An 11842-nucleotide genomic window follows, 5' to 3' on the forward strand; every position below is an offset into this window, starting at 1 on the left:
TTCTTCATATTCATTTTTAAATTGTCGGATGTTACATCTAGAATGGAAGTCATTTCATTTTCAGATAATAGATTATCAGGAGATCTTCCCAATGGTTTATGCAATGATCTCCCAATACTCAAAGAGCTTAATTTATCCAGAAACAAGCTTGATGGTCATATGCCTACAAGCTTGTCAAATTGTTCACAACTTCAAATATTGTCTCTATCCGAAAATGAGTTTGATGGACCAATACATAGTGAAATTGGAAGATTGAGTAACTTGCAGAAATTGTATATCGGATATAACCATTTCACAGGTATATATGTTTTATCTTACTAGAAGATCTGGGAACGTGCTTTGCACGTTTATCCCAAAATACTTCATATAAATTTTGTATTGCAAAATTCATCATTTTTCGATAGGAACTACATGTAGCTTCCTAATTAAAAAATTATACTTTTAACTATAAAATTGACTAAAAGTGCATAAAGTAAAAATAACTAACTATTGCACAAATTCAATATTCAAATGAGGATACTAAAATACCACATGATAAGCTAATGTATACAAAGCAAAAAATCATGGTAAATTCTCAATAATAATAACAACACAACAATAGAAAGTTGTACAATAACAACAGACAAGAAATATAAAGGTTAAACTAAACAAATAAAAAGAGACAAGAGAAGAGAGCATAGAGATTTTCTCATGTTTTTTTTTAATTGGTTTAAGTGGGTACATTATTGTGTCAAGTGTCACTATTTATAGGATAGCATTAAGGAACACAAAGAGTTTGTCATAAATATGATATTAGTCCATTTGAGATTATCGATGAGAGATGAGAGTAAAAAACATAATGAATATAATTAGTGGGTGTTACATACATTACATAATAATGAGTTTGTGTTAATTTATGTATATTAATATGATGATTTACTATTTACTATTTAATTTATTATACAATTTATAACATTTAAATGTAATGTTGAAATAAATCTGTAGTCTAAGGATAAAATATGTAAAAGAATTCAAATATTTTAAATGTGTAATGAAAAATCACTATGATTAATTATTAAAAAATTCATAGTAACTATGATTATGAAAAATCATCACTATTACTACGTGGAAGATGTAAAGATTGTTGGTTCTTTCTTGCTAATAATAACTTGCAATTTAATAATGTGTATTGAATTGTAAGTTTTGGAAATAGGAGTATTAATTACCATAATACGAACAGTCAAAATTCATTGAATCCCGAAATAAATATTGAATGATTTTTTTTAAAAAAAAAATTCAAGAAAATAAATTAATACTTAAAGGATATTTTTGTAATTCAACTTTTGACTTAGATTCTTCCCACTTTTAGTATTATACTAGTTTTGGGAACGTGCAACGCACGTTTGTCCCCTATTACTATATAAAATTTGTAGCCAGTATAAAATCCTCACTTATAAATTTAAAATTATATATTCATCCACATGAACATAATTTTTGTCAGACTGTATACATACTTGTTAAAGGAGTAGATATTATGTCCCAATTTCTTGAATTTGTAAACTAGGTATTCATTACTATTATCGAAATGCTAGATTCTCTGGCTACACAAGAAATAAAAAATTTAAGACTGTCAAGAAAAATGATAATAGAAAAAGGAAAAAATTTAAGTCAACATCTAATCTCATTGTATGTGTATAAATAAGAGAGTGTATTTAATTCAAGAAAGCACACTATTTTTCTTTGATTTGGAGGAGGAAAATCAAAGAACCAATTTAACCACTGTATATTTTCTTGGACAATTTCAATAGAAGTGAAGGCAATGAACCAGTTTCCATCTTCTTGCTCCTGCTCTTTCAAGCATAGGAATTCCATTTTTATAAATATTACTAGTTTTCAGGTACATGTTGCACGTTTGTCCCTTACTATAAAATTTCTTTATACTAAAAAGTTGAGTTATAAAATAGGAAATGCTGAAATTAACAATAGTAGTTTTACAATTTATATTTTATTCACTAAATAATAAAAAAATATACTATGAAGAAGAACATTGAATAGATGATATACTCGAGCATTTTTTGTTATCCTTCATTTGAAGTTTCTCATTCTCGTTTCTTCTCATGTTGAATTGTGCAATTTTCTTCCTATGATAACATCAATCTTTGTAAATTGATTTTTAAAAAGCATATTGAAATTTTAATTCCGAAAGTGTTTTTACATAATAGTGGAGAAATGATTCTTTCATATTCAACTTTCAATTTTTAAAAATTATGGGTATGAGTAATAATTAACATTCAATAATTAGGCAGAAGAATATCACATTCTCTTAAATAAAATAATATCTCTAAGGCAAAAGTAGACATTCTAATTTGGACAATTACTACTTAACTATTTATGGGTCCAACCAATAATCTGGAGATTGGAGTTTGACAATATTCCAACCATAGTTAAAATTTTACATCAACGATAAATAGCTTCTCATCACAGTAAATAGACGTTTGATGCATACAATTTATAAGTTCTAAAAGACCTCATCAATTTGGTACATATGCAAATGATATAAACACTTGATATATTAAGAAACACACTTGCAGTCATCACTATAATTATTATGTCAATTATTTTTATTATTATATCACATATACATCTTCTTTTTAACCTTAGAGAAGTACTGTACATATGATTTATGAAGAGAAAAGAATAATACTCTTTTTTCATAAAATTTCTCTTTGAATAATTAATATAAATTGAGCAACACAAACTTTTCAAAAGACTTATTCTAGATATATGGTCAATTTGAGGAATGAATATTTCCACAAATAAATAATAGACTAATAAGGTCAATAGATTATACAATATAAATGAAAAGTTAAATAAAAATACAGCTTCAAAATCAAATACTATGATCCATCCTTTATCTCCAATTTGGTGGCCCCTTTTATTTTAGGGTATGGATTCTTTTTTTAGTTATTCCTCTCTCTACTAATAAATAATAATCTCGAAAATATATTTATACTAAAGTAAAGCACTCTATTGAGAGTGGCATATCAAATTAATTGATTAATCTTTCATTATGAATTTCATTAATAATTAAGAAATATAGTAGAATATGAATTGTATATCACTAATTTCTTCATGTAAGACACAAGATATTCCAATAGAAAAACAAAATCATAAGAAACTATATCAAAAAAAAAAAAAATATATATATATATATGATAAATTCTAGTACTATTGTATATAATTAATCTTTTTTATTACACAATAAAATAAATGCAGGGATAATTCCACAAGAAATCGAAAATCTTGCTAATTTGGTGGAATTAGGCATGGAGAGAAACCAGATAACCGGCTCTATCCCGATCTCCATATTTAATATTTCATCGTTGCAAATCGTTTTACTAAGGGAGAACAATCTCAAGGGATCCTTACCACGGGAAATTGGCAACTTAACTAAGATGCAATTTTTACGTCTTGACAAAAATAGGTTTACATTCAAAGTGATATATAGCAATCTGTATTGAACTAGCTAGCTCTTGGTTAAACTCATATTTTCTTAATGTGTTGCTAGGTGAAATACCCAAGGAGATAAGAAATCTGGTTGAGTTGGAGGTATTTGATGTTGAGTTTAATAGTTTTAGTGGTTCACTTCCAATGGAGATCTTCAACATATCACGACTGAGAATAATTGGTCTTTCAGGCAATAATCTATCAGGAACTCTACCACCAAACATAGGTTCTACCTTACCCAACATTGAACAGCTTTATATGGGTCGCTTAACCAATCTTGTTGGGACTATTCCTCATTCTATCTCCAATTGTTCAAAGCTTACTAATCTAGAGCTTTCACAAAACAAACTCAGTGGCTTGATTCCCAATTCTCTTGGATATTTGACTCATCTAAACTTCCTAAACTTGTGGGGAAACAATTTAACCAGTGATTCATTTTTAAGCTTCCTCACTTCCTTAACCAATTGCACAAGATTAACAACTCTTTCTCTATCTTCCAACCCTCTAAATGCCATGCTTCCAGTCTCCGTAAGGAACTTCTCCAAATCTCTTGTAAAGTTTTATGCCAGTGATTGCAACATCAGAGGCAAGATTCCAAATGAAGTTGGAAACTTAAGCAGCTTATTAGACCTTCAACTTTCTGATAATAACTTGATTGGATCAATTCCTACATCAATTCACAACTTGAGAAACCTTCAGGGCATGTTTTTTGCGTACAACAAACTTACAGGATTTATTGGAGATCATATATGTAAATTGCAGCATTTGGGATATATTTACTTGGGTCAAAACCAACTTTCAGGATCTCTTCCTAATTGTTTAGGGAACATCACTTCTCTTAGACAGATACATATGGGTTCTAATAAATTGAGTTCCAATATACCAACTAGCTTAGGGAATCTTAAAGATTTAGTGGTTCTTGACTTATCGTCGAACAACATGGTTGATTCTTTACCTACAGAAATTGGAAATCTAAAGGCTGTGACAGGGATGGATCTGTCGATGAATCAATTCTCAAATAGAATTCCTAGACAAATTGAGGGATTACAAAATTTGGCGCACCTTTCTTTGAGACACAACAAGTTGCAAGGATCTATACCTGACTCAATGAGCAACATGGTAGGTTTGGAATTCCTAGACATTTCTCATAATAATATATCATGAATCATTCCCATGTCTTTGGAGAAACTACAATACCTCGATTATTTCAATGTTTCATTCAACAAGTTGCGCGGTGAAATACCCTCGAGGGGTCCTTTCAAGAACCTCTCGAGTCAATTTTTCATCAACAATGAAGCATTGTGTGGTTTGTCAAGGTTTAATGTCCCACCATGCCCCACTTCATCAACGCATAGATCAAATAGGAAAAAGATATTGCTAGTTCTATTTCTTTTGCTAGGAATAGCACTTGTATTAGTTCCTATCGCCTTTTCTGTTCCTATGGATAAGGTATAGAAGAGGTAAAAGAGCTCCTCAACAAGCTGATTCATTGTCTATGGCAACAACAGAAAGAATTTCTTACTATGAACTGCTCCAAGCAACTGATTCGCTTAGCGAGAGTAATCTGATTGGTTCTGGAAGTTTTGGCTGTGTTTACAAAGGCGTTCTCAGAAGTGGGACTGCCATTGCAGTTAAACTGTTCAAGCTGCAACTGGAAGCAGCATTCAAGAGTTTCGATACAGAATGTGAAGTTTTGCGCAACCTTCACCATAGGAATCTTGTGAAAGTCATCACCAGTTGCTCCAACCTTGATTTTAAGGCTTTGGTGCTCGCGTATATGCCTAATGGAAGTCTTGACAAGTATTTGTATTCACACAACTACTTCCTAGACATCAGGCAGAGACTAAGTATTATGACAAATGTGGCATGTGCATTGGAATATTTCCATCATGGATGCTCATCTCCCGTGATTCATTGTGATATAAAGCCTAGTAATGTCTTGCTGGATGAGGATATGGTTGCCCACCTAAGCGACTTTGGTATTTCAAAACTGCTTGGTGAAGATGAGAGTGATTTATACACGAAAACCTTAGCAACATTTGGTTATATTGCACCAGGTACGGCTCTTTGTTTTTGCTAATTTGAACATTGATTTTTCGTCTTTTTTTTTTCAATCAAGAAAGTATATTATATCTTTAAATTAATTGTTTGCCTGTAGAGTATGGACTGGATGGATTGGTGTCAATAAAATGTGATGTCTATAGTTACGGGATTATGTTGCTGGAAACATTTACCAGGAGAAAGCCTAGTGATTTTGAGGGAGATCTTAACTTGAAGCAATGGGTGAGTTATTCACTCCCAGAGGCAGTAATGGATGTTGTAGATGCCAACTTGGTAACACCATTGGATAATCACTTACAGAAGAAGCTTGATGTTGTTGCATCAATCATGAAAGTTGCATTAGATTGCTGTGCTGAATCTCCGGCAAGAAGGACAAACATGAAAGATGTTGTAGGGATGCTACAGAAGATCAAGATTCAACTTCTTGCATGCTGAGCATTTTCTCAGAATCTCTTGTTTCAAATCGATCACTTTTTCTGTTTTGCTTTAGCACTTGATTTGTGCATGATTCTGTTTTCAGAAATGCTACTTGGTTGCAATAAATGTCACTGTTTCCTCTTAATGCAAAATGGTAGAACAAGTAAATTGAATGACTAAAACTAAATCGATCCTCTTGAAAATCTTGAAGCAGAATGATCTTTTTGTAAATTGTTAAGAGGAATTATCTATATGAATAGAAATAGGCAAGTAATATAGTAAATGTTTTACATGGGAAACACCAAGAGGGCATATAACATCAAGACAACAAACAAAAAGAGCAATGACAAAAAATGCTATGATTATAATGCCTACATGATTTAAAAAAAACAGAAATAGCTCGATGCACGAGATATGGAGAAGGCTCTCATCCAAGGGTTGTAAATCGTAATGCAGGCAAACTACCTCCACGTAAACATCAATGACTGAATCCACAACTCGAAATCGTGACCTGTAGGTCTCACAGAGGAAACTTTACCCCCACAACTTGTTTTTGTTTTCATATCTTTACCTCTTAAGTCTTGATTTCTTGATTTTCCACTTGTTGTTGCTCATTGCCCAGCCATGTCCAAACTATATCTTTTAATGAAGGCTGTATTCTGCAGTATCTCCTGATTTTTTTGTCACTTGTACAACATGGAAAGCTGGAGTAATCTCAAATATCTCTGCATCAATTGCTAATTGCCCTTTTCTCCCTTCTTTGCTTCCTTGCATTTTCACCGTCCCGTCTTTTTTCTTCACCTGTTGAAGACATAATAAAGTAAATAAAGTTTGTTCATTCTATAATACTAAACTTTTAGCTAAGATGGTCATAAGCTAAAGGTGATCAGATTAAACTTTTAGATGAGATGAACCTACAGGCAAAGTCACATATAGGCTCAAGGGTGGTCAGATGAACATCTTTCACCGATATTATACTATGTATGGGTCATACGTACCTTAAAACTACCCATTGAAGCTACTTCCTCTAGCCTCGAGACAATAGTGGATGCAGACTTTTGTGTCGTGAATCTAGCATCCGACCTATGACTCTTATCTTTCTCGAACAAGCTAGAGAGATCAAAACCAGGAGAAAGAGAAATGATATCGAAAGCACTCAACCAAGTAAGCTTCATTATTGTTGATGAACTCTGTTCTTTGTGTCTTCAAGAACACTCTGCATCCAAATCATCCACAATATCAAAAACACTACGAGGTGAATCATCGTCATGTTCTTGATCCAAAACTAGTGGTTTATCAATTTGTTTGAATCCTTTCTTGAACCAATTATTGTCCATTAGCTTAGCTAATGTGATTCTTGAAAATGGATTTGGATCAAGAATTCTTGAAAGTAGTTTTTTCACTTCATATGGAAAATATTCAGGGCATTTAAATATCCCTTTACTAATTTTCTTATACATTTCCATTAAATTTGTGTCATGAAATGGAAGATAACAATACAAACAAAATCACCCCACATGACCAAATATCCGCCTTTTCGCCATCATATCCTCTCTTATTTATGACCTCTGGCGCAACATATGCTGGAGTTCCACACGTCGTGTGGAGGAGTCCATTTTGTCTTTTCGTATCGAAAAGGGCACTCAACCCAAAATCAGAAACCTTTAGGTTTCCAGTTTCATCGAGAGGTATGTTTTCAGGTTTCAAGTCCCTATGATATACCCCTCGACTATGACAGAAATCAACAGACGCGATTAATTGTTGAAAGTACTTTCGCGCTGCTGATTCCCTAAGCCTCCCTTTAGCAACCTTATTGAATAATTCACCACCTCTAACATATTCCATTGCAAAATAAATTTTTGCTTTGCTAGCCATTACTTCATAAAGTTCAACAACATTTGAATGTCTAATTAATCTCATAACAGAAATTTCACGTTTGATTTGGTCAATTAGGCCAACTTTCAGGACTTTTTCTTTGTCAATTACCTTAACAGCTACAGTTTGTCCTGTTTTTAGGTTCCTTGCATGATAAACTTTGGCAAATGTACCTTGGCCTAACAATTTACCAATCTCATACTTATGCATCAAAATTGTCCCTTTTTTCTCTGTTTTCGCGCTCTTCATGCTCATCATCCTGCAAGAGGATAGATGATGCATCCAAGTGCACGAAGAAATTGAAATTATGGGTGAATCATCGTGTATTCGCCTGGTGATTTCCCCTGGCTAATCATAGGGGGAAATTAGCCAGGGTTAGAGGAGGTGTGTTTGTGTTGGGAAAAATTGAATCCAATGGAATGGAGAAAAAATTATGGAATTTAAAGAATTGGTAGGTTGTTTATAAATTGGTTATTTTTGGAAACAAAAGAAAGATGGTTAAATTATGATATCAAGATTTTGGGTAGTTACTATATATATATAACTAATAAATAAAAATAGAAAAAGTCTATATATATATATATATATATATTTATATTTATATAAATATATTTGTATTTATATCCTATCCTATCCATTCCGTTTTATATGACACTATTTCCGATTAGAAAGTTGAATAACTCTTTCATATGTTTTATTACTGGTATTTTAAACCATATATAAGAAGTTACTTTATCTGTTTCGATTAATATAGTAGTATTTAATTGAGCACGTACGTAGTTTCAATCTTTCAGAAGAAAAATATAATTTTTTGAAACTTATAATTTTAAATCATGTCATGACATCTCGACAGCTATAAAAACATGTGTCACTAATTAAGGGATCATTTCTTGATTAGTGCATGCATGTCATCCTTTGTGCAATATTTATATTCATTGTAAAAAAAAATGTGGAAATTGGTATTATCTCTTTGATAGAGGTGAATTTAGAATTTATGAATTCTGAGCTCTACAGAAAGCAACATATTGAATAAGCGGATTTCTAACACAAAGACTTTTTTGAGTTAAACTATTAAATTTTGTTGAATTCGTACGTAATTAGAATTCTAGTTTTGCCCCTGCCTAACAAAAACAAATAATCCACCTCTCTCTTTAAATTTTTCTAATTCAAATTTCATGCTAGTTCAAAAATCTTTCTTACTTTTTTAAAATTTCGTATCTGATTAAATTCAAACTAAAACACATAAAATAAAATAAAACAGATGAGTAATAAGAAGAAGAGAAGAAACAAACCAAAGATTTGGCATATGTACAACAAATTCAAACATGCATAATAATAACATAGTGTTTTCTATTGAGTTAAATGATCAAACACACATTTAAATTATCTTCATCTTCTTTTTTTTTGAGTTTCACATTTTAACAATTAATTAGTTGTTTTTCTTTTGCTACGTGAATTACACTACCGATGTATTAAAATACACCTCAAAATTGCTTCAACCAATCATCAAATGTTCTCTTTTCCTATCTGAACTATCACCATCTGCTTAACTAGATGTGTTTTAATACTTAGATCGTGATAGTTCATCTAGAAAAAAGAAAGCTGCTGACAACTAAAATATGAAACTCGAAAAAAAGGATAGATTTTGATCACTATCATATATAATAACAACACTAATAATCCCATAGCATAGTTATCTCTAGCTTATTAATTACTATTATGTTCGTGTTCCCTCTTCTTTCCCCATTGTTGCAAACATAGCCTTATTCTCTTTGCTGCTGCTAAGTATTCCACACCTTGAATTGGTGTCAATATGCCCAATATCTCCTTTAGTGTCTTCATCCTCAACTCATCAACTTCTTCTAGTAAATTTGACATGTCCTCACCATGTTTATTTAAGGGCTCGATTTCATTCTCACCTGTTGCAAACATAATTAAGTAAATAAAATATATTTTCTTAAAAAAATAATTTTATTTTTTAAATAATTATAACTCGTTTGGATCATATGGTTATTGGATATTGTTTCATAATATGTTATTATATTCTATTATATTATTTTGATGAATATAACTTCTAGTTAGATTATATTATTTTTTATCATTTCATAATCTCATGCATTATCAATTTGAAGACTAAGCTTTTAGTATTACAAAGAAAAAGTAAAATATGGGATAAAATAATTTTCTTTTATAAAAAGTAAAATATGCTTGTTAAATAACAAAGACAAAATGAGGGGCGAAAAGGTAACAATGTGTTCATGATATACGCTTATAATAAGACTATAATATTTGTCGTTATTTGTTATACTTTCTTTTTTAATTTATTTAAAAAAGAATGGCATACTCCCTGATCTGGGCCACTTTACTTATCATGATTATATAATTTTTTCAAAATATTTGTCATTTTAAAAAATAAAAATAGAATTAATTATTTGTCTCCACTACATTCTTCCAATAAATGTATATATGGACAAAGATTAATATGATAAAAAAGGAAAAATAATACTAAATTGAAATTAAAAAAATAAAAATTAAACTTCATGCTCAATCAAACATCGTTACGTACCTCTTTCAGCATCGTAAATTCTGGCCGCCATGGCAAACGGTTGATCAACAACATCTTCTTGCAAACTAGCTAACCTTGAACAAAGTTTTCTCTCTTCTAAAATAATTTGTCTTTGTAACTTATCAATCATGGCAATTTGCTTACCAGAAAGCTGACCAAAGTCTCCAATTTTCATACCCTGTGTGTACGTCCATAAAATTAGTTCATAAAAATATAACTTGTGTCTAACTCGATTGTATTTGGACAGGATAACGATCCTCCCCTTTATCAACTCAATCTATTGTTACTCAACTCATCTAAAAGTTTGTTATATAGCACACATTGACAAATGACAATCTTAATTAAAGTATTAAAAACAAGACTTTTTTCTTTCAGAAAGCAAACTCGCAGTCGTTGTCCTTTTAAGTCCACACGCACCAAATAAATCTGCTCATGTGCAATGAACTACAAATCATAGGAGATATAAAGCGCATAAGGTCAGCTGCGACGAACTTATATAAACCACAATAAACAAGCTTAGTGTGACGAGCTCGCGTCGACTGAGAAGGTATTGATGGAAAAATTGATCTTTGACATTTCCTATTTAATACATTATATAAAATCATAATAAAAAATTATTAAATAATTAAATAATTTATAAAATAACAATCAACAAATTAAATGTGTAAAAGTTGGACGGATTGAACTATGATCTATTGTTTAGATCATTAATTTATTTTAAGCTCATTTCAGCTTAAAAAACTTTTCACCGATCAAATAATCCGTTAATACATTCAAATTTAACTCAACCTGCTTATTTAACATCCTACCTGTAGATATTCTGCGATATGAGACTCGATTTCGATTCCACTTAGCGCATAAATCAGCCGTATAAACGAAGACGGCCTACACCCGCCTATCCACAAGACCGAATTTTCCAAAGGGGTGCACCAAGTGGGGGCGAAGAACGGCGATACGTCGACTCTCGCGAGTCGACTACGGCCGTTCGCGTATTCTTGGAAGTTGTTCACCATTTTCCTTAGCAACTCATTCAATTCGTCATCGTTTAGCTCGTTTTTTCGAGCATAAACGATGGCGTTTTGAAGCTCTTTTTTCGAGCGTAAACGATGGCGTTTTGAAGCTCTTTTAGTTCTTCTTGTTGATTGTTCATCCATGAATCGTATAAATTTTCTTCTTTTTTTCTATCAGAGCTTGAATTTGCCATTTTTGTTTTTTAAGAAACTCACTAGCAATATTATGAATTGAAATTTTTTGATGTATTTTTTTTTTTTAATATATGATGTGAATTAAATAAGTTTTTTTTTTTTGAGACGCACCAAAAGTCTTGTACATTTGTTAGTAGGTATATTTTGGACATTTCGTGATTTAGGGAATGCAATGTGACGTAGTTTTGTACTCATCTGTAGCCTATTTCGTGTTCACACAAAATCGGGATTA

General features: G+C 31.4%; 3 protein-coding genes and 1 pseudogene across 3 annotated transcripts; 2 read left to right on the plus strand and 2 right to left on the minus strand.

Moving 5' to 3' along the window:
* Positions 1-42: 42 nt before the first annotated feature.
* On the plus strand, positions 43-4650 carry LOC107057693 (putative receptor-like protein kinase At3g47110). Its single transcript, XM_015305506.1, has 2 exons — positions 43-298; positions 3548-4650. Exons 1-2 carry the CDS (start codon positions 43-45, stop codon positions 4648-4650), a joined length of 1359 nt encoding a protein of 452 aa, XP_015160992.1.
* On the plus strand, positions 71-6073 carry LOC102588467 (probable LRR receptor-like serine/threonine-protein kinase At3g47570). The gene is made up of 3 exons (XM_015305511.1): positions 71-298; positions 3548-5543; positions 5645-6073. Exons 2-3 carry the CDS (start codon positions 4982-4984, stop codon positions 5980-5982), a joined length of 900 nt encoding a protein of 299 aa, XP_015160997.1. The 5' UTR covers positions 71-298; positions 3548-4981; the 3' UTR covers positions 5983-6073.
* A 295-nt stretch (positions 6074-6368) lies between these two features.
* LOC102588792 (CBL-interacting protein kinase 5-like) lies at positions 6369-8116 on the minus strand (annotated as a pseudogene).
* Positions 8117-9546: 1430 nt separating this feature from the next.
* Positions 9547-11559, minus strand: LOC107059092 (transcription factor TGA6-like). Its single transcript, XM_015305507.1, has 3 exons — positions 11215-11559; positions 10406-10583; positions 9547-9758 (listed from the first exon to the last, which is right to left on the minus strand). Exons 1-3 carry the CDS (start codon positions 11557-11559, stop codon positions 9547-9549), a joined length of 735 nt encoding a protein of 244 aa, XP_015160993.1.
* Positions 11560-11842: the final 283 nt, after the last annotated feature.

The sequence above is a fragment of the Solanum tuberosum genome, unplaced genomic scaffold (genome assembly GCF_000226075.1).
Source record: "Solanum tuberosum cultivar DM 1-3 516 R44 unplaced genomic scaffold, SolTub_3.0 scf00814, whole genome shotgun sequence".
Taxonomy (NCBI): Eukaryota; Viridiplantae; Streptophyta; class Magnoliopsida; order Solanales; family Solanaceae; genus Solanum; species Solanum tuberosum.